Source organism: Mytilus edulis, chromosome 13 (assembly GCF_963676685.1).
Source record: "Mytilus edulis chromosome 13, xbMytEdul2.2, whole genome shotgun sequence".
NCBI lineage: Eukaryota > Metazoa > Mollusca > Bivalvia > Mytilida > Mytilidae > Mytilus > Mytilus edulis.
Genome location: NC_092356.1, coordinates 43,132,737 through 43,157,959, shown reverse-complemented (window position 1 = coordinate 43,157,959; position 25,223 = coordinate 43,132,737). Strand labels below are relative to the sequence as shown.

At 30.7% G+C, this 25,223-nt stretch overlaps 1 protein-coding gene across 2 annotated transcripts in view; it reads right to left on the bottom strand.

Annotated features, from left to right (window-relative positions):
* Window positions 1–21,672, bottom strand: part of LOC139502179 (uncharacterized) — a 36,947-nt gene extending 15,275 nt beyond the window's left edge. For both annotated transcript variants that reach the window (XM_071291562.1, XM_071291563.1), the window contains exon 1: window positions 21,517–21,672. In XM_071291562.1, coding sequence (XP_071147663.1) covers window positions 21,517–21,591 — 75 coding nt within the window. In that variant the 5' untranslated portion in view covers window positions 21,592–21,672. The remainder of the gene's footprint in view (window positions 1–21,516) is intronic.
* Between the last annotated feature and the right edge of the window lie 3,551 nt (window positions 21,673–25,223).

The window sequence follows — 25,223 nt, the reverse complement described above, 5'->3', positions numbered from 1 at the left end:
GCGTTCTTTTCATTTTATTTCTAAACATCATATATTCAAACCTAACTCGACTTTCCACTCTAACCAACTTCATCAATATGTCAGTCGAGTAACATGATTGTATAAGAATAAGAAACAATTCCTCGAACAGTGAAACTTTGAATCGACCATCTGGTTATACGTCAATCATCACATGCACAACTGTAATCTATCTTTTAACACCATTGTTATGTAATCTGTCTTTTAACATCATTGTTATTTAAGACTGTTTAGAGAGTTTAGAAGGCTTATCGGAAAAAAACAATTTGTTATATTGGCTTCATTTACAATCAAACTTGCACTGCGTGGATAAAATGAACAAAGAAGACGCATGAAACAATTATATGGCATCGTCGTTTATATAAAAGAGAAGTTATTGTAAGGCTATGCGCATTACTTTCTTTTCGATTTCATAATAAATAAATTATAAGTTATCTATCAAATAGCCCCCTTAAGAGATTAAAAGACATATATAAGGATATTATTATTTTTCTTGCATTGTTTGCTTTTGGGCTTTATAATTCCTAAATTCTATACAAAACTTCAAAAATTGGCAAAATCTGGAATTCTTGATATAAAGCAATTTGGAACTAAATTTCAAAACTTAGATATGCGGGTAAAGTACCTTAGTCTTATTATGTAGGCATTTTGCTAATTTTTAAAACATCAATGCGTAACCGAAATCATCATATTGTGGTTATCTTGTCAATTATTCATGGTACATAGCCTTCAACTACTGACAATAATTGCATATATTTCATTACCAAATAGAAGTCAGTTTAGAATACCAAAACTTAAACGTTTGGAACTTCATTTTGTTACAGAATGCATAGTATTATGCACTCAAACTGAAAAGATGAATAACAGTTTTACTCCAACCTTGTAAAAGTTTATATATATGTATATATATATATACGAGTCTAAATTGAAAACTACGTTCAAACCTATGATTGTGTTGCATAAAAACCGCAATTTTTATACGTGTGCATGTAAAACACGTTGTAGAAGACCAAAAAAGTGAAAAAGTACATTTAAACATATATGTATCATTATTTAGATTTGTCATGTTTTTTTTTATTGTTGCCATCATTATATATCTGAACACCATCTTAATTTGAATTAAGGAAATGAATATTTAATAAAGAGTCCACTTATGTAGCAAAACACTTTGAAATTACATGGTTGACCCAAATACTCATTTACTCATTTACACATTTACTTGATATTTCTCTTCATTGCATTACGAATAACAATAGAACTATTTCGTAACGAAGGTTTATCGAAATTCTCAAAAGTTGATTTGATGTTTCATATTCTAATTATGTAATTTATATTCTCACCAACCACAGAAATGTGATAATTATATGTTTAAAAGATCGATGTATTGGCTAGCAAGCTTTCAAGTTTGAATGAAGTTTCTTTGAGATTGTATGGGCCCATGTCCCACTCATCGCTCATAAATAAGTTGTGGTAAAAGATTGTTTCATATGGCTACATTTAAGAGTAAAAATGGCGTGCATTTGACTAAGATTTATGAACATTGGATCCGATATATGGTGTACTACTTTCAAATTGAGACCAAAGTATTTCCTTTCATCGACGTTCAATTTGACGTCATAGATTACCATAACGAAATCCCGTCTTTTAATCGACGCACAGTATGACTGACACATTTATTTCAAGGTTTTTGTTCACTTTGTTAATCTCCTACGTTTTATTCTAGATAAAAGACTTTGTGCGAAATCATACAATCGTACATGAAAAAAATAAAAGAGAAAACACCTCGCGCTGGTAGAAGCATGTTTGCTAGATAAAGGATGCCGGGTATGGGGTGAATAAAATAATACAGCAAAGAGAGTAAAGAATTAACACATTGAAAGCGTTGATCCAGCTGACGGCCATTGTCTAATACAATGTATATCAAATTGTCGTTTGTTGTTTTTCCCAGCATGCAAAGTTTTCAATTCATTGGAGGTCATGATTTTAAAGTTATTCCTGCTAAGTTTGCAACATATTTTGAAATGAGTTATGAAAATGTAGAAGAATATTTTTTATTAAACAACCACACAAAACTTTACTGCACCGTGGTCTGCACCTTTACTGCAATTGATTAGTGACGGTCTTCGGATTTACATTTCAAATTGCCAAGTTGATATCAATGAATAGGAATATATTAATATTAATTTCAATATCAATCAATTAAAGAACAAAGCTATATTCGCATAAATCTGATGTTGATATTGGATTACTACTTTCTTTACAACCTGTATTTCAAAATCAATGATCAATTTTCCATATATATCTCTTATGATTTTATACCCCATGAATAGTTTACCATAGCTATATGTTTGTAGAAATAAACTGACACCTTTCGAAAATTTGGGTCCATAATGGTCTTCAACTTTGTACACTGATGAGTCTGTCGAAGACAAAACGCTCGTCTAGTGTAAAAAGGGTATAAACTTGGTGTTCTTCATGAGTTGTTTTACATGCATTTGATAAATTTTGGGTCAATTCATTTTTGAACGTAAGATAAGTAAACAAACTTCATAAATCTGGCGTACAAAAGGATAAGCTTTGTATCTTTCATAAGTTTTTTTACATGCATTTGATAGATTTGAGAATCAAAGTTAATATTGTTTTCAAATGTAAGACAATGAATTAAACTTCACAAATTCAAGCATGCACACATCAAAACAATCTTTACTAGTATATTCGTGATCATAGTACTTACGTTAACACAGACAAGAGATGATTAAGGCTAAAGATCGACAACAAAAAGTTATTGTCATGATTCGTTGCAAGCCTTAAAATTTATATATTATTGAAAATCTTTCATGTTTAACAATAGGGTATGTTAAACATTTGTTTTTATGTTGTAAAAAATTATTGGAAAGTCTCGTATGTAAACTCATCATAGATATCAGGATTAAAAAAAATGTTTACGCCAGACACGCGTTTCGTCTACAAAAGACTCATCAGTGACGCTCGATTAAAAAAAACGTTTAAAAGGCCAAATAAAGTACGAAGTTGAAGAGCATTGAGGACCAAAAATTCCTAAAAGTTTTGCCAAATACAGCTAAGGTAATATATTTTTGAGGTAGAAAAGCCTCTGGATTTCAAAAATTCACAGTTTTGTTAACAGTTAATTCATTATTATGAACATATCAATGATAACTCAGAAGTGCTGACTACTGGGCTGGTGATACCCTCGGGGAAATAAATCTCCATCAGCAGTGGCATCGACCCAGTGGTTGTAAATAAACTCATCATAGATACCAGGATTAAAATTTTATGTTTACTTCACACTTTTTGAAACTCTCTTGACTTTGTAAATAACCCCATTGTAACTAAAGTGACAACTGCACAACGCACGACTTTTCTAATCAATTTGCCATAAACATTGATAAATATCACAAAGAAATGTAAACATTTGTTTGAGGAAACCATAAATAGTTCATGTATTGCATACAACGAGGTCATACTGGATACCTACAAATGTGTATCAAGTACAAAAAATAATTTTAATAAAAATGAAGCATTTTATTTAGAAATATTTGTATTTCCTATAGTCTAAATGTACATATACACTTTGTACTTGTTTGGCTTCACAACTATTTTGATCTGAACGCCACTGATGAGTCTTATGAACATAAAAAGCGCATCTGGCGTATCAAAGTATCAGCCTGGTACCTTTGATAACTTATCATAACATGAAATGGAGACAACAACCCCACAAAAAGCATTATAGTAGGTTACAGCTAAGGCAAACCTTATTATTCTGAAGTTTTCCAAACAGTTATTCATACTTATGATATGAGCATATCAATGAACATTCATGTCAACATAGAATTGCTGACTATTGGTCTGGTGATAAACTAAAGGAAAAACCTCTATCAGAAGTGGCATCGACCCAATGGTTAAAATAAATGCATTAAACACACCAGGATGAATTGGTAGTAATAAGCTAACAAATTGAATCGGTTGTCTTCTTATGCTTTTGTAAAGAGACAAATGTGTAAGCGCCGCTTTTTTCGGATGTTGATTAAATACTTTGTACATGTTTTAATGCAAATCAAAATAATAAAATAACAAAACAAAAAATTGTTTTTGTTCATCAAGGTAACGTGAGAAATACTAGACATAAGTATAAACATCTCTTCATTTTCGATATCATCTGTCTAAAATCAAAACCATCGAGGATTGACCTTTACAAAATAAAGCATTCTGTGTGTTTTATGTGAGATGTAGATATATATAAGTAAAATGATAATAAAATTCTTGGATGTGTTTCGTAAACCGCCAGATCAAAAATTAGACTAGTAAATAATGTTTCGTCTGAAACAACAACATTGATCTAAACCATCCCAAATGTCTAGAACATCAAATCAGCATTAAATTTATAACATTTTTCAAATGTACTTACAGTAACTTATCTTAAACACATTAAACTTGCAGATCTATATGTTTATTCACTTTCCAGGCAATTCAGTTTATTTTATTGCATGGCAATGTAAATTATAGGTACTAAAAAATCTAAAATGGACTAAACAGAGCTCATTGACCGCGAGCATAATAAAGATGGCACGTTGATGAATTTACTATATATGTAAGGTTTTCTTTTGCTGATGTTATAATGAATTTTGTTACAAATTTGAATGATTAGTAATTGTTTCAAATAATGAGCAAGGCATCATAATATGATTTAAAAAATTGCTTTAAATATAAAAACAAAGTTATATGTTGTTTTATTTAACGTCCGCTTACTAAAACTGTTTATAAAGGTTACCATTTTTTTTAAAGCAGCTCTAAAGCTATCTTAAAACGTCTTGAAAATCAAGGAATTTTAATTTTAGGTAATATTTGACTTTCAGATAGAATTTAACCCAACAGGTAGTTTTAACCAAAAGTCAATTTTTGTCTGAGCAATCCAACTTTATTTACGTCAATTTAGGCAAAGCTCTTGTGACAATCAATAGAGAATTGACCATCTCAAAATGAATGGATTAATCGATCGATGGTCTTCGCTGACATGTTTACGAGTATTTATGTTTGTTACACGTTTTTCATGTCAACTTATAATCCTCTTGGAACGTTAAATGAAAAATAACATTATCATTTAAACCAGTAATTAAATTAAATGATAAAAGTTCAATGAAAAGTAATTAAAAGTCCAGTAAAATCATCAATACATTTTCCATATGATATTTCATTATAATATTACCTCGTATCAATTAGAAAAATGAATTCCAACTTAATTACAATTTTGAGCTTCTTCAAATAGGCATTAACGTTTATCAATACCAATATTTGCTCAGAAGAAACCAATAACTCTTATTCACAGAAAGATAATTACTTTAAATAGGATTATGAGTAAAACAGTTTCTCAGCTATAACTCAAAACATAAAATATGATTAATAAAATATGTAAAACTTGTCGATTTCGGATAAGTCGGTGTCACTGTCAATATACTATCATTGAATCTTCGAATATCGCTGCAAAGCACATGTAAAGAATTACGCCTCTGATATTTGCTTTGAATTAAAAAATCATTTTGGCAGACACAGTTTAAACAAAAGACAATTATAAAACTTGTATTCTTAAACCTACAAACACTTTTTTTACGTCTTGTAGAGATCTGTTTTGGTGAGAACTTCGGTTTGATTCGAGGCCACGATGTCTTGCATAGACGAACGCTTGTCTGGCATACCAAATCATGAGCCTGATGTCTTTGACCAGTTTCTATTCAAGCTCCTTTCCGATAATTCCAGAATTCAGTATTTTACATAGTTTCAAAAATTTGTTAACGTATTTGAAATATGGCATTTTTATTCCAATTCGATAAAAAGGGAGAACAATTTGTAATAGCTAAGGAGTAAAATGTAAGAGTTATTTAAACTAATTGACATGAAATATCAGACTTTTGTATAGACAAACTACAAAAGTACAGCTTTTAGCAAATGGGAACATTACTTTCTATCATAATAACGGACCTATAATTACATGCCTATATACTGAACCACTTTGATTATAGCTCTACTTTTCCATCACATTTTATTTTAAGTGAATTTTTGGTTTTGTTCAACTTTTTTTTTAATTTCGTGCAAAGTATATGAAATTTTAAAATTTGCCATTTTTTTGACACTGTTACAATCCCGTCCTCTTTTCATGGATAGGACCTACCGAACAAGACTTGTTACCGGGTTTGAAGTTATATGAGCAACACACCTCTCTTTCACAAAAGAAGTCCCGAATCCAGTGGGATCAAAGCTAGGCCATAACGCGACGGAATGAATGTGATTTGAAATGTCTTCCTTATAACGTAAAACGTAATTAATTTCCTATTTTATCACAAATGTATTATCATTAAATGTCTCCCTTCCAAGTTGATATGGATACAGTACTAGTTATACCACAAAATATATTGTACTATAAGAAAATGACTGGCACTGTAATGAAAACATTACTGACCGCTAATATCCAAATGAGCCTCCGTTCTACGAGAACAACAACATATTAATCTTATTTTAATTATAAAGATTAGAAGGTATCAGCATAATTATTAGCACAGCTAGAATAAAAAGATAATATATTGCATCTTAAATGTTATATCAAGGCAGTAAATAATGCTAAGATGAAGTTTATATATCAGCATTAGTTAAGATCAGACCACAGAATATTAGAAAATTAATTAGTGCACGTCGGAGTTCAACCAGGTTCTCCTGTTGGAGGAGGAAATTACGTGCAGAAGGTAACAGGCAACATCCCCCTTCCAATGGTGTTTGCAAGGGTGGAGTATGACAAAAAAAATCAATCCGGACTATTTTTTTCGAATATCAATATCACCAAATACACAGAAAATTGTTCAGTCCTATAAAATTAGCTTTTGTTCTGCGCGTTTTTGTTTGGTACTAGATATGAGCATCCGCAACTCAGTATTTCTTCGGAAATAATACAAATTGATAAATGAATGGGGTGAAATATTCATATAGAATTCGATATTCTTTCATTTCATTCATTCGTTACATATAGTATGTTCAGGATCTATGACTTCTTTACATTTAACGGATTCTGAAACCAAAGAAATTGATCAGCAATTCATTAACACTAAAAAAAAAAGAAAAAAAATCAGAAGAGAGGCAAACAAATTGTAACTAACTGGTTTTTTCTTTATCTTGAATTCAGAAAATTGATGACTGACCCATCCAACGGTCACCAAATTAATCTGGTGAAGTCTTTATGAAATTTACTTTAGTGGGCAGCCATAAATCATATCATGAATTATTCAATTATTGATATGATATGTGTAACCAAAGTAATAATGTTTCTTGTACAATTCGTAATACAAAACATAATTTCTCGTCTCAATGGTCTACATTCAGAAAAAGAGTCAAAGTATCAATGACCGTACTGAAAATTAATCAGGATATACCCACTTTGCATTGATGAATTCTAGAGGTTATAAAACATGATGAAAAGATCAACCACACTTTATTTATATATATAGACAAATGAATCGTAAACATAGTAGATGTTAAATTAACGAAATAACAAGATCTCACGCAATTCTCAATAATACAGAGTTTGTACAAGTGCCAATGCACTAGCAATAAAAAAACCAGCCACTAAATAAGGGTTTGTCGACTACTAATCAGACACTAAATAAGTGTTCGCTGACTTGTTATAAGATATATATTGGCAAAACAAAGACTCCATCCTCATTACAAAGTCGGAAATTTGAATGAAAAGGACTGGTCTTGTTCTTAAGTTCTGTTGTTACCAAACTGTCCCTAGTTTTGGGGACGGTTAGGCGCTCAAAAACAATGTGAAACCTGACTCAAGTCTGGAGCATATTTTTCAGTAGTTGTCGTTGTTTGCCTTTTATGAGTTATGTTTTTCGTTTATTATTTTGTCTGATGTTGTCTCGTTTGAAATATTTCACGCTTTCAAATGCCATGGCATTTTATAGCTGAATTTATATATGGTATGGATTTTGCTCATTGTTGCAAGCTGTTCGTTTGCCTACTATAGCTGCATGCAGTCACGGCCTTTGAACACTAGCGGATAGTTGTCTTCTCATTGGCAATCATTCTTCTACTATTCGAACTTTAAAGATTGATACGACATTTTGGAATACTTGCAAATATATATACATTGATAAATTTGTTACTTAATAGTAGATAATGGTTTAAATCATTTGATTACCTCAGATAACAATAATTCCACAAAAAAATCTATAATTCAACGTTGCCATTGTTCCATCGTCCAATACAAGGTATGAAGATAATATTTGCTGCTGGACGTTTACTATCCATTGATCGATCTGTCATTCAATCAATCCCAATCGTTACTAGTCTAAGACATTTCTAAACGTTATTTTGACCAGTTTTACAGCTTTTATTAGTTGTAATCAAATCTTAGAATAACAAAGCCATCTTCAATGTCGATTAAAAAGTGTGTTGTAAACTTATTAGAAAGCATTTGGTGAATTGATTCTAAATTGTTTTAAGGGACACATTTCATGTACAATTTGCCTTTTAACAAATTCTTTAAAAAAACCAAACAAGCATAGAATGATAACAATTTGAAACGACATATAACTACATTGCATCGGAAAACAAAGATGACTTAATTTATATCAAAATTTTAATGCATCTAGACTACTGTTTCAAACAATTTATATTAATTAAATTAACTGTATCACGAAATACAAATATAGGATCGTTTTTTGCGTTCAACATAAACTTCTAAGTTATAGTCGATTTAAAAATGAAACAATGCAGACCAAAGTCATAGATAACTGTAATTAAATTGTGTTTGACATTGAATGGTCACAGAAGTAAGGTGCAACGACTACAATGCACTAATCAAGTCTCGAATTTCTACAAATCAATGGTGTCAGCATATCTTATATTACAAGTACTAATACCATCCATATTGTATAACAGTGTTCTCCGTACTGAAAGTTCAAACTATGTCAATTGGAATCGAAAGGACAATACAATATATCTATCAAATACTATGTTCCAAAATGGGAATAAGTTTTGAAAAGATTCTAATGTCTTCTGCAGAAAGTGGTTTAACGTTTTAATGTCTAGATCCGAAAGGCTCTGTTGACTTAAGATTTAACGATTCAACACTTTATGGTATACCGTATCTCATATATCTTAATGTACACAAGTTCTGCTTGTCTTGTACTGCAAGATGCAGTTTTTCAACACATCATTGTAGACTTGATCTCATATATCTTAATTTACACGAGTCTTGTTGATTTGGTAACGCATGATGTAGCTTTTCAACACGTCATGGTAAAATATATCACCTATCTCGTTACTAACGAGACTAAGCATGTCACGTGATTTGGTCTCTGAGAGTTTTCTCATTGCCAATCATACCACATCTCCTTACTGTTATACGTATATGTAGCCTATTTGATACAAGTACTTAACATAACAAGACACAATATCTTCGATATTTTGAAAATTCAAGACTTAGATTATAAACCATAGCTTCTTTGATACTTTTCATTAAAATACATAATATATTTGATATTTTGAAAAAATCAAGACTGAGGATATAAACCTTATTATTTGACTTATATAACTGTAAAGTTTTTTAAACGTGACAAAGGCGCGTAGCTTCTTTGATACTTTTCATTAAAAAATACAATATATTTGATAATTTGAAAATTCAAGACTTAAGTCATAAATCATAATATTTTACTTAAATCTCACGTGACAAAGACGCCGCGTGAAAAATAAACTGGGAGGAAAATCATATACAAGTTACTTTTCTATTTTCTGACTTTACGTGTTAAACAGTCTTAAGGAATTACTTGAAAGTGACATATGAACGTGTATGAATTATATTAAATTATCGGTAAGTGAGTTCACAAAAGAGTTACATTCGTGACATCAACTAAGTTCAGAAGGTGTATGTAAAGGATGTCTTTAGAGAAGCTATTGATCAAGAGTTAGAGTAGCTAATTGCTGATGTTTTCGTGTATAGTAAGGTTTGTTAATAATAAATCATTATTTTTTCCTGTGTTCAGTATTATAACAAAATCTTTCCTTTACCTCTAGTGTGAAAAAAAACCATGATACGGTTAAATCAAGTCTTATAGTGTTAATCAGATGAGATGGGATCTTAAAAGCAGACTGTATACAAATTTTAGATCTTTGTATGGAGCGTGCATATTTTCTTTTACTTCAAAACGCAACTCGTATGATACCTGTAAAACAAATTCTACGCTACCGTAACTGTATTCGACGTCAAAGAAAGGAAGGTCTTTTTTTATAATCGATTTTAAAGCAAAAATGCAACTGTCAAGTTCCAAAGATCGGAAATACATTAACTTGCGCACAATTTTGTCTGACACTAGTATGACAATTAGTCTAGCTTATCAATTACAAAAGGTCAATGAATTATACAATTACAATGGTCAATGAATTATGCACGACAGTATAATTTAATTGTCATTGCCTTAAGTACAATCATTCAGAATAATACAAGTCTGTTTTACAGTTGCATCACATATTCAATATTGAAAGACCGTTGGTCATTTTGTTCAGATTCCCCACCGGACAATATGATTTATTACTCTTGTTTGTATAATATATGTAATCAATATACTTCGAATGACCATAATACCTACAGGCTTAACACGTAGTCGGTCCGACTGAATTAATCATTGGGTTTATCTTAATTCACCAGGTTTCCTGGTAATCAACTTAAACTTGAATGTTTTCTTAATTATAACCTATGTTAACCACCGTTTTGAGACAAACTATGTGTAATAGTTTTTAGACTGATTGAGAATGGAAATGGGGAATGTTTCAAAGAGACAACAACCCGACCAAAGAGCAAAAAACAGCCGAACGCCACCAATAGGTCTTCAACACAGCGTAAAAATCCCGCACCCGAAGGCGTGCTTTAGCTTGCCTCTAAAAAAATATGTACTCGTTCAGTGATGTTTGTCGTTTCATTCTCTTTATTTTGGCCATGTGCTGTATGCGAATCCTCAAGTCATTACTTAAAATATATAATTTGCTAGCAACCTCTTTTGCTTCTTATGCATAACCAGAGTGTTTTGACCTCGTAGAGAATTGCAATATGTGTTTCGTGATGTCTTTTAATCAACATTACTATGAAATGTCCTTTTGGTTGACAATCATTGTGACAGGTATAATATCTATCTTTCGTTCACATATACATGTAAGTCCTCGTTGGTAAAGGAACAGTATTAAAAAATGTTTTCGACGAATTCACCAATATATGTGATACCAGGATACAAAGTAATGTTTTTTGAGAACTGCTTTGAAGTTTGTAGACATATTTGATTAAAGAAAGGTGAAAAATAAAAAAAATACATACAGGAATAATCGAGAACCAGGATTATATTTATTTGAGAGGCAATACATTTTGAAGATATTAAAATTTTACAATTATCGTGTTTTTTTCTAATTAGTTAAACAAGCTGTCAAACTCGTATACCACGAAATGCTGAATTATTCAAACTAGTATCAATATCCGCATTATACTTTTCCAATTATGTTTCCGTTCATTCAATTAGATGTAAATTAATTACGTCAGAGGTCGGTTCGAACTGTACTAATTTTGTCCCCATTTCTTTATTATATTAATTTCAGTGTTATAATATCGATTGAAGAAGCTGAATTATGGAAATACAAGCTATATGTACTCATTTTTATAAAGTTTCCAATAGAAGAGATGACGTTAATTAGATTATTAACATGCATAGAATAACTTATTTGAGTTCTCAGACAAATATGTTCAATGTTAGACTAAATAACAAAATACCACTTAATCACGTAAAATCTATTAAAGACTTCTTCAATTGAAAACGTGTAAATAAACTTGTACCAACACATATTGTCTCCAATATGATATATGATCTAATGATTTCCATTATAATTAAAGAATTACAAAGTTGATGCCTTAAATTAGCTCTTCACAAACCAAGTTTTATATTTTGTAAACTACTTTATGGCAATAAATTCCATGGTATAGTTCATTAATAAAGTTTTATAGTTCATAAAACGCCTGTTAGGGGGAGTGATATTATACACGGTAAGTTTGTTCAAATATTACCCAGCTCAGTTTTACGACATAATTGCGCATTACGCCGAAAATAAATTCCCAAAAATTACATTATATCAGTAAATATTTTTGAACATCCTTGTTTATCTCTTTTACTGCGTCTATAGGTTTTTCATTAAATCATTTTATTTCTTTAATTTTATAATAATCCAATTTTCTTTATTGAGTAAAGTAATGGACTTTATAAAAGTACAACACAATGGACACTTTTGCTTGTTTTGATGGAGAAACGTTTTAAAAGATACTAAAATAATTGAGTTTTTTTCTTATACTTTTTTTTTTTATACTATTTTGATTAAGCTACACAACAAGTTTTTTTTCTTATACTATTTTGATTAAGCTACACAACAAGTTTTTTTTTCTTATACTATTTTGATTAAGCTACACAACGAGTTCTATATGGAGCAGGATCGCTTTACCCTTCCTGAGCATATGAGGTGGTTATCCCCGATAAGATGATGTTCGTGTTGCTCAGTCTTTAGTTTTCTATGTTATGTCTTCTAAACTATTGTTGTTCTTTTTCGTGTTTTGCCATGTCATTGTAAGATCATTTTCGACGCAGTGGGAATTTGAATATCCCTTTTGAGTTTTCAGCGTCTTTTTTTTTTTTTAGTAATTCTCAACTTCCTTGTGAATCCTTGTTCTTTAATCATCAGTTTTAAAGAGCTTGATAGACTATTGTCATTTCATCGTTCTCTTGTTTGCTCTGGTTTGTCGTTTTCGTTGTTTTTAGATGTATTATTGATTATTACTTTGGCATCTTCTGTCAATTTGTTTTTATACTACTCATATTTGCTTAGACTAGTTTGTTTTCCCCAAGTTTAGACCTCACCCACGTGCACTTCACATCCACATGAAGGGTTTGTTTGAATTTTTATATTGCAAAATGTTAACAGCTACACGTTGTTCTTGTTTTCAAATTCTGAATTATATTCTAATATTGAATTCAAAAATAGTGTCTCAAGCAAAATTTCACAACAAAAAAGTAAGATCAAAGACTACTGATGTTTATTAAGATCAAAGTGAAGGACTCGTGTACTATTATAAATGAGCAACTCAACATTTGAGAAGGTTAAAGGTAGAAAACAAATAAGTCTATATCTAAATTAATGAATCATTATAGTTCAACTATTGTATTTAAAAAAAAAATTCAAACTCATCTCGTTAAATGTCAACACTGAGATTATTGATATAAATAATTAAACCAATTTAAATTCAGTTTGAACAATTAAAAATGTAGTGTTGAGGCTGATTTTTAAGTTCCATGCCACCTCCATAGAGCTTGATCATCGACAATATGTCATTATATTATTTGGAGTGCAAGTTTAAGATAAATTGAACGGGTGTTCCATTTTACTTATTCATCGTGATACTTAAAAATTAGGTTGACATTTAATTTGTTAACAATGATTAAATATACTATATTACCCATTGTGAATTACCAACGTATTCAATTACAATCGGTTAATGGGAATTTAAGTGCTTTTGGAGAAAAAAAGCAGTCGGAAAAAAATTACAAATAAATCGATATTTAAGGCGCAAACTATTTAGGTTATTGTTTTTACCGACCGTGCAAGGGCTGTATAGCCAGTCAAGGTCGTTAAAAACTTCCATTTGTTGATGTTATTGTTTTTAAAATTTTAAAAGTGTATCTAACTACACCAGTTAATGTGACATTCTAACTTCATTTGTTTTAATTTAGTTTAAGTACGTTGAAACCACGGATATATATTGAACGTCAAAATACTGCAAGTTTCGATGTTCATGCACGATCCGCCACATTCTGTTTGTGCCTTTACGAAGTCAGTTGCCTGTTATCTAGTGGCTGTTGTTGGTTGCTGCCTGTCATATTGTTTTTTCTTAAGTTGTTTTATATTTAAATTAGGTTTTCTCGTTTGAATTATTTTACATTTTGTTTCGTTGGGGCCTTTTATAACTGACTTTAAGGCAAGAATTTTGCTCATTGGTAAAGTCCGTTAGGTGACCTATAGTTGCTTGCAACTGCGTCACTTTAGTCTCTGGTGGATTGTTGTCTCATTGGCAATCAAACATGTACTACATCTTTTGATTTGTATACTGTCTGTTTAATGCACATGTAATATGGCATTTAAATCATGTCTGTTGAATTCTTTCAGAAGTCTTAGCTTAGGGTTGAGAGGGGGTACGTAGGACTTAAACTTTATCCGATTACACGGAAAGTTACAAATGGTTGAATAACGACCTGTAAGCTCTGAATGTCTGGACATTTTGTTTGCCATGTGTTGCTGTCACTGGAGCTCACAGTTGTATCTAATGTTATGGAGACATTTGTTTGTATTGAATCCACAGAGTTCTCTTATACTATATGCTTTCGTCTTGAACAGAAGGACGTGTTGAAAAGGAGAACATTTTAAGCAAAGCCTACATAAATCTAAGTCTTATCAAAATCTGAAACTATTAGTTTATGCCCACAGTTTGTTTTTTAAGTGGGTAAAATAAAGTTTATCATAGTGTTGTTCCTCTTAATGATTATGTAAATACACTATGCTCAATCATGACATGCGCTTGATATTTAAACACGAAACAACCACCCGAAACGTGAGAAAACCGATAGTGTTAAAATAAAATTGAATTAGACAGTAATTTAGATATTATGTTACATTAATACCCGATCATGATTCCAGCAGACCGCTTTAGCAATACTACGTAATTGCTTAACGTTCTGCATAATTTGTTAAACACTGCAGAAAGGATGAACCTTTTAAAGCGATTGATATCAAAATGTCCATGAAAGATCAAAGGGGTTAGGTCCGTTTTTTTTCTATTGCAGTTATCTCTATCCCTTGATTGTCATATCCAGCTGTTTGGAAGATAAATAAAAAAGCTACAGCAAATATTTACAAACAATTCAATTTTTGCGGTACATTAATCTGCGCTCCTCTCGTTTAAATGCAGTTGAAGCATTGGCTTAAACAACCACATCTATTATAGAGTTTCAAACACAAAAAACACAACATGCGAGTAAATAAAGATTATATGTGTTTTAAATGTTTATAATATTTGTCTGAAAAAAATGTTTTATATCAATGATATTAATAGAATTGGCGATATGAAATAAGTGAGAGTTTTTTATTTTGTTTAATATTGTAGTACATGAGAACCTATTTATTGAAGGCAGACGTTGAAATAAAACATACCACAAAAGGGGACCGGGACGGGACCCCTGCCCCCTCTAGATGCGCCTCTTCGTCGGTCAATGATATTGTCGACAAACGTAACTTCATTACCTGGGGTCTTTCATCTGTCACGGGCGTCGACCGTAATCGTAGTTCCATTTTGTCAGATGTTCATCTGACAACGCTATGTCAGATATGTTTGATCCGTCGCAGCCTTATGTGTTGAACATAAATTTGACCATCCAATAATCTCTGATTAATGTGTTCAGTATTGGAATTGAATCAATAATCAATGCGTTGTTACTCTTGACGATAATCAAAACACCAACAATTTTCGTGATCAAGTAGTTCTTAGACTTAATTTTATATCCTTGACATGTTGTCTCGAAGAAGATCTCTAAATGTTGTTACAGTCTCCCTTAATGTGTAGTAGGGATCAACAGAGAAATCTTTGATGATTCTTACTTTAAATAAAGAATGCGTGATTTCAAAATCTTGATCTTTTTACTGTCGAAATATATTTTGCAATGCTTGATGACTTTACTGTGGGTGTCTGAATTAAACAGTCACATAAACTACATGTGTAATTGGTCAATATTTGTTCATTTACCATATAAACAAATGTATATGACATATACATGGTGAATCTAAATACTTCACAATAATTCTATTCTCTAAGGAAACGGAAAATTGTATTGTAAATGTAACAAGATTGGATGATCCGATCAATTATTCACGAGCTATTGGCCTCTTGCTGACATGGTATCGCTATAATATGATAACTTTGCTGTGAGCTGGTGATTTACAATTGAAATCACGAACATGAGCCTGAATAATCAAAATTAATATTAACTAATTCACTAGAGTTATGAATAGTCTGCATAGAAATGAATGGAAAATGGATTTAAAGTTTAGAGGCTAGGCGACAGGATATGACAATCATTGTTTTACTTTTAAAGATTTGATATAAATGATTTGTTTTGAAACGAATAGTTTATTTACAGATATGCCAATACCATGAATACCAATTCTTGATTTTGATGAGAAATTATGGCGGTCAAATTGAAGGAAAATGAAAAGTTGTATCGAAAATTCATTTATCTAATTAATTTGAATGTGTTTATGACAAGATTGAACTGACATACTTCTCTATAGGAGTTCATTCAAAATAAATTGTTCACTATGAATAATATTCAACCTAATAATATTTTTGACATTATTTACGTCAAAAAAATGAATGCATAAGGGATGTTCACCGTTAAAATTGTCGTCATACTATACGGGAATTGAGATAAAAAAAAAACTCTTTATTTAAAAAAAATTACATATAAATTAGTCTTTTCATAGCATAAGAAGCGTTTTCTTCATTTTTTTCTCTTAAACAACTATCACGTTTTAATACAACGTCGTCTAAATTATCTTTGTAACGACGTTACGTCTCCATGCTTTATTACAGTACCTAGCTTTTCGGAATGGTTTGAAGCGTATTTACAAACCATTATATGGTAAAACTAGTAAAAAGATAATAAAGTTACTGTACTAAAACGTCATAATTTGAAGAAGGTCGGATAACATGGCAGTGATTCTGAATTATAATTTCTAAACTGGTCATCATGTTTGTACCCAATTTGACAGTTATGTTTACTTAATGGTTCGTGATATGCTTCCCAATTTTGTTACGTGTTTATGCATACTTTAGCCACCGATTTATAGATGTATGTCCTCTCACAAAATGGATAAACTACAAACAATCACTGTGTTTGTTACCGTGGCATATGAAATTTAAAGTGAAAGCAATGCTAGTGCAATAGATAGGGAATGGTTTCGTTTTCGCTTTTTGAAAGCTGTATGTACACTTGAAATAAAGTCGTTAGTAGTCTGAGTGTCTTGCCACTTATACACCCATGAATTCAAGACTGATATTTAAAAAAAGTGTAGTTAGAATTGCTAAGTTTACATTTTATAGAAAAATAATGAAGCAAAACTGAATAATCTGAGAGATCTTTTGAAAATAAAGTTTCTTTCATAATGCATTTCGCATACTTCTCACGCATTGGATTTCACCTCATGGGAAATAACGTTACTTTGATACCAATCTTTCTTTCAAAATTGTGAAGCGACTCCTATCATGTTTTAGATGTCAACCTCTGTTTTAATGGAATAAATTTTAAAAGAGATTAAATTCCATGGAATGAATACTTAAGTAGTAATAACGGATATCTTCCAGACGGACCACACTTATTGTCACTGTATCCATCTCTGTCAAATTGTTCTGATGGACTATTTTTTCAGTGGAAAAATGCCAATAGAGTAAGGAATTACTCCTCTCCCACACAATAAGGACAATCAATCAAACAAACAAAATAACCGAAAACCGATATCCACTCAATACCCCCTCCTTCCCCAAAAAATAAAAAAATAAAAAAAATAATGTATTTAATGAATACCAAATAAATTAAAGATAGAATAATAGAAACAGTATGTCCATCTTTGTTTCTTTGTAGAAAGGGGAGATAATGCATATGTCGAAGTTATTTATTCATAAACCGTGGGGCCAATAATAATAAAAGCTTAACTCAATTATATTAAGATAGAGTGAAAAAAAAACATTTTGTATTTGCTTATTTGCAATTGTTCATTATTCAATTGAGATGTGGAATATATTTCATTACCACAGCAACCCATCGTTACCAAATAGATGTCTTGCTAAGCAAATACACATGTAGGAAAAAGGAGACGGTTAATTGCTACATTTTATTAGTTACTTATTGTTTCCTATACATTCGTTTTCGATCGTACTAAAGAGTCAATTTTAAACTGAGAAATGTCTACTTGGAAACGAAAAAAAATCAAGTTTGAACTAAAAAATGTATTCAACAGAACGTCCATACCAGTCTATCGAAGTTTTGGCTTTTCTAACTGAGATCTCAAGTGTGCTTCATGAAAGTTATTAATAGAGCGCATGAGATTCACACTGAAATTGATTTCAATTTTGTTTTTTTTTAACCATGATTACTTTTAACATTTTCAGTCAGACACAACTTTTTCATAAACTTCGTAAAGTCACATAAAGTGATAGTGATAGTGATAAACGTGTCTCCAAACTTGCAAAAACGTCAAACGATCCGGACCATTTATTTACATTTTGACTAAAATCTTTTTTTGCTTGTTTGAGTAAGATTTTGCCAATATTTCTTAACTTAAAAAATTCTTGCACATGCAATGACATGAAAATCTAAAAAAAAAACGACGATACTTTTTTTAAATTATTTAAAGGTACTGGAGGCTGTTGTCTATTTGCAGAAATCCCAACATTTCATTTCACTAGTAGTAATTATAGAAAAATGGAGTGGTCGTAAGTATACTGCTTGTCAGATGAATAATAAACATTTTTCATCCTTTCATACAAATGTCTTACTCCCAAGAAAAGTACGCTATGATAAATAGCAGTAATACCAAGTGGGCAAATCATCTGTTAGAATCAGATGATAAATTGGAGCAATAGTTGTTAGCTCTACTTCCCCCAAGATGAAAATGGGCAAATGTATTAGTTTTTTGTTCGCAACAAAACACATAACTCATGCTATAAACCTTAAAGCAACATAGCAAAAAACACAAAAAGTGCGTTGACATTTCTTAAAAAACACTAGACAATTTTTCTACGCCTTGGTATTTATATTTCTTCACTGATTTAGTTATTTTAATGAAAATGTATTGTAATTCACTGAAACATGCAAGCGAATACTTCTGAAAAGGAAATATAAAATCTTCTTTAGTAAATATTATTGAATTATTCAGCTATTCATCATTCTTATCTGGTGCTCAGACTGACGGAAAAGACATTAAATGAATGTTGAACGAAACCCTTCAACACTATATTTCTTTTATTTTTAAAACAAATTTATCAAGTAAATAAGGAAATCAGTTGTAAGAAGAAATACATAAATGTATTCATTAATTAATTAGGTCCTAAATGCAGTTGACAAATTTATTGATGATAATATAAAAGAAGAAACATAATCATTGATTCTAGGCTCAAAATGCCTGTGCTTATCTAGCAATATTCTTTTTCAACCGCATGTACAACTGTGGGTCCATAATTGGTAATTGAGTATGTTGTACGCACACACATATATATGCTTTAGATATATACATCAAGAGACGGCGAGATTTACATAATTTGAGAACTATTCACCATTTGGTTGGTTATGTCCAATCTGTATTCTTAAGTGACAAATTAAGATTTGACCATACGGTATGTAAGAGCTGTTGATAAAGGAACATGCAGCAACAAGTGGTTTTGACGAATTTATCAACCGTGAACTATTATAATACATTTTAATGTTTAAAATTTAGCTACGAATTACATTTGTAACTGCATGGTACATTTTATTTATTAAACACTGAAATAGGCTGAATCACCAAACTTCAAAGTATGGCGCTCAGAAATTGAAAATTCAAAGGTACACAAGAACACCAAACCTTTCGGTGTGTTAGTTCGAAGGATTGAGAAGAATTCAATTATTCGTGCATGTACACGAAACTTCTATGGTTGGTTATCAACAGTTTCTGTTTATGACGATTTTAATCCATCAGAATTAAGCGTCTGAAAGACATTTCCTTTATTGATTCAATTATGAAACAGCAAAACGTGGGGACAGAAACATAACTAACGATGAAAAAACAGAATCATGTTAACAAGCAAAACAATTTTGTGGTCATCATGAACCCCCTCAAATTAACCAATACGATGCAATCATATTCTGATCATTGTAGTTAAAAAAATCTCGTTTATGAAGGTCAAAAAGATGTATGATGCACTATTCGTCAGATTTTACAGGAATTGCTGAACTCAACTGCAGTGAGTACAACGCCTCATTTGAGTATGTTCTTTGACAGTTTATGTGTTAATATGTAAAAGATTCAGACTGATACTTGACAAAGTCTATTAAATAGCCAAATAATGGAGCAGTTTCTTCACCACGTATTTGAAATGTTACTTGTCAATAGTTACAGGGAACTACACAATCGTAAAATTTGAAATAATTTTCCTTTACACATTGCATGAAAATGTATAATTATTCTATTTAAAACATCTTCGGACCATTATTAAATATATGTATGCAGTTTTAAATGTCCTAGAAATTACTTTACGGCACCATCGTTGTGTTTTAGAACGGGATGGTTTTTCATTTAAACATATTTGGCTTGCAAAAGGCTCTTAATCTATGACTAATTGTACTTGTTCACAGCGAGTTGTAAATGCATTGGTCCTATTGAAACATGTGATGTGTCTTTCATTCGATAAAAAACCCGGAGAAATAACAGAGAAAACCTTTTAAAATAACCATCATTCGAGTACATTACAAAATATTCTAACACCGAGTTTTACAACCAATGTCATTCGTGAGCGCTCACAAGGTCGTCTTTAATATCTTTTTACTTTAATTGTGATGCAGATTGTTTTGTATTTTCATCCTTAGATGAACTTGCAAGAGAAATGACACTTAACACTTTATACAATTAATGATCTAATTTCAAAAAGGCAATTGCTTCCTTCAGTCTTTTGTGTTTTTATGTTATTCCATCAACAGAAAACTAATTCGAACAATAACGAGTATTTTCCTATTCATTCCGTGGAGGCAAAAAATAAATACTATTAAAATATTGTAGGATTTATTTGGTCAGAGTAATCAGGTACGCCTTTTAGTAGTTAGCTATCATTTAAATGGTTATTGCTCTTTATTTGACATTTTTATTCGACTATTCTGCATTTACAGCCTTTATTTGTTCCTTTTAAACTAAAAGAATCTTTTTATGTAAACAAAAGCATACTTTTATTTAATGTGCCATGCTAAGTGGTTATTTCACGTCATTCATTTTATAAATATGACATTTGAATGAACATAAAACATAGAAAGCTGTCAATTTTCAGAGAAGACAAACAATCTTTATCCTAAATTTTGATTAGCCTCAATTTTAACCAAAACTGTAAATTGGCTTTTAGTGAAATTAGAAAAGTTATTTCACTGCAAATTTGAATGCAATTCTTTTCGGATAATCAAATGCTTGGTTTAGCAGGAAATCGTGTTCTTCCTCTTAGAATCTGTTTACTCATATAAAGTAATTTTCTATTTTCCCTCCTGTTAAATTCATAATACGAAAAAAATACTTTTAAAAAAAAGTTCGAAACAAATTGTAAAAACAATGATAAAATCTTACCTTTGCGTCACCCGTTTCTGTGTGAAATATACACACTGCTGCTAAAACTAAAACAGGAAAAGTTAACGAAGCCATAATTATCTGTATCACTCTTGTTGATGCCACTTAAACTGAAAAGACCAAGTCCTTAATATTATCCTATATATGTATCGTTTAAACACACCCACTATCCAGATCTACGTCATACCACGTGACATCCCGTAGTTAACGTTCCACGTTTCAAAAAGATCATTATATTAATAATTAATTCATACTAATATCTGACAAATATTTGTCAGGGAATATCGCTCTGCGGACGGCATTGTTTTATGTTCGATGTTGATGTTGGCAGGTAGATGGAAATATTTCAATAGGAGATGCTGAACACAGGTCATTGATGCATGAGATGCTTTATTTGTTCTTGTGGAAATCAATTTGCACTCTGAAATTACTTTTAGCTTCAGCCGTATCAATGTAGTTATTTTATCCAGTATAACGCGAAGAAAAATCTTTAATAAAGTTTGTTTAAGTAACTGATAATTTAAAAAAAAAAACACAATGAAATTTCATTTATCATGCTTCATTCTTTCCTTACATGGCTATTTCAATTGATGTAACAAAATTATATAATTCAAGTATATATCAATCAGCTAAAAATATATTAGACGCAAAAACTAGATTCAGACATTTGCAAGGTTTAAATAACATTTGTCATTTCAATTATTCCCCATGTAATTTAAAAGATGATTTATAAGAATTATCTGAATTTTATAATTGTTTTTCTTCCACTCAATTATATGTGAATACATTGTGCCCTTTTAATTCATATAAAACAGAATATTGATGGTGTATATATTGTGTTAAATAAATACTGAATGCTAAATAAATTAAATGGTCTTATCTATCTAACTGATTCTTGTCCGTAATCTCAAAGACTTCAAAAAGTAGGTGCATTCTTGAATTCAAATATATTTATGTAACTTTTAAAACCACGCTAAATTCTTTATAATTATACTAATTTAAATCAAAATTAAAAAAAATATAAAAATAAATAAATTGACATGATAATGTCGGAAGCACGTCAATACTAACATCATGAGCAGGTTACATTATGTATTATAAAGTCTATCATTCATTCATTCATTCATTCATTCATTCATTCATTCATTCATTCATTCATTCATTCATTCATTCATTCATTCATTCATTTATTCATTCATTCATTCATTCATTCATTTATTCATTCTTTCATCTATTCATTCATTCATTTATTCATTCTTTCATTCATTCATTTAATCTATGGAAAAGATTTAGTCTCATCTCTGAACAATCAAGTACATATGTGTGATTTACAACTAATCTAGAGTTATAAACATAAACTCTTTCGGTTATAAATGTTTAATATATATACATACAAAAAAGTTTGACATTACTAAAGGAGGGACGAAAGATACAAGAGGGAGAGTCAAACTCAAAGATAGAAAATAAACTGACAACGGCATGGCTAAAAATAAAATAGACAAACAGACAAATGATAGCAAAGAAGATAAAACATATCTGTAGATTCAGTTATACATAATAAGATAACATACAGACTTTATTGGGAAGTGTTGAAATATAAATTAAAACACATTTAGATTAGAAAGAATAACTCTGTTTACGAGGTTCTAATAATTTTGACTTTATTTCTTTCCCTCTCTATGTAAAATATTAGAATGTTAAAAAAAAAAAAAAGAACACTGATTTATTATGCTAGGTGTAAGTTTTCAACAATGTTACGTAATTTCCTCAAACCAAAATGGTATTCGGCGCTACGTAGTGCTGATAAAAAGAATTTGATAAAAATGTTAAAAATAACATACAATGACTTTCAATAAAATTTAAAAAAAAAAAAGTTTCTGATTTAGAATTTTTCTTCTTATGCATTGATTGAGTTAAGACTGAATAATAACCGAAATCTTTTGGAGTAAAGCTCCAAGAGTAAAAGCACGTATTTGAAATTTGGTTACGTTTAGAAATTGACCATAATATTGTAAGAAACCCTAAAGTGCATATGAGGCTATGATTTTAAAATGGTACATACAAGTTGATAAACTTTATAAAAATGGAAAGGACGTAGAATAAGTTCAGGGTTATTCGTTCGTAAATCTTTCTTACAATCAATAAGTGTTTCTTTTTAACATGATAATGGTTTCTAAATTCTTGCGAACATTAGTGTTTAAAGGAAGCTGTTTTTTGACATCAAGAAACTACAATAAAAAACCGCACACATATCTTAATTAAGGCTAAGCCATGATACACAAATATCATTCTTTGATATTTGCAATATTTATCATGATAGAAAAAGATTAACATTGCCAAATCAATTAAAATATAAAGTTTTCTCAATTATTACACTTCCAATAGGTGCATTCTCAATAGAAATATCGTAATATACACGCTATAGGAACGGTTATCGATAACTCTAGTCTCATGTCATATAATAAAAGAATACAAATTGGCTTTGTGGTTTCCGTGTAATGCTCTTGTTTAGTATTAACTAGTTTATCCTTAACATATGGACGATAATATAATTACTTCACTATATGATCTAATTATACAGTCATCACTAGACTAAGGTATAAGAGTCAATTACCTCCATTCCTGGAGATGGACCAAGTAATATGGATATGTTTTTAACTAGGGTATGATGCGCTTGTAGAAACGTATAATATAAAAAAAAATGATAACGTTTATATAATTAATATTTTAAGTTCAATGAGTATGCATTAACAGTATTGACGCAAACTATATATTAGGAAGCACAAGTGTTTGTTTTCAATTGCGATGGTCACTGGCAGTCGTTGTTTAAATTAATATATACAGGTAGATATTAATAAGCAACGAACCAAGACAAAACGATTATTAAAAACATATAAAAGTAAACCTTCAGTATTCAGGAGTAGATAGATGTAAACGTGTATATATATATATATGGCCAGTTCTAATTTGACACGTATAATTTTGTTTAATAGAGTTTTTTTTTTAATTACAACATTTAAGATTTGGCATATGTTTTATGTACTCGTTTGTCTGAATTGAATAAGTGGCGTCTATTTAAGCAGCAAGTTTTTTTGTGTTAATATTGTCATCATAACGGAGTGAATAAGGTGCACAGTTTTGCACTGCTTGCAACAACTTTTTGTTTTAAAACCGTTTCTGCGTGGTTTCTTCTTATTGGACTTTTACTGCAAGCAGCTGGTTGGGTTTTAGAGTGTAAAAGACAAAGCCCATCCTTCCGGAACTCTTATTTTGTCAATATCTTAATTAGCTTGCAATGTAAAATTGTCTACTCATGGAGGAAGCGGAAGTTGTAAGCATAATTCCGACACTGATGGTAATGACTGAATTAACATCCGGAAATATTGTTCTGTTCAAAATCAATCCTCAACTAACCAAAAAATGTAACAATCTCTAATGATAATAACAAACAAACGTTTACATTTAACCTCTAGGGTAGAGAACCATATTTTTACATTTAAAAATGCCTGCTTAAATTTATACATTTGTAAATGCCTGTACCAAGTCAGGAATATGACAGTTCTTGTCCATTCGTTTTTGATGCGTTTTGTTATTTGATTTTGCCCTGTAATTATGGACTTTCCGAATTGATTGTCCTCTAAGTTCAGTATTTTTGTGATTTTGCTTTTTAGTTGATTTGAGTTGAAATAAAGGCAACAGTAGTATAC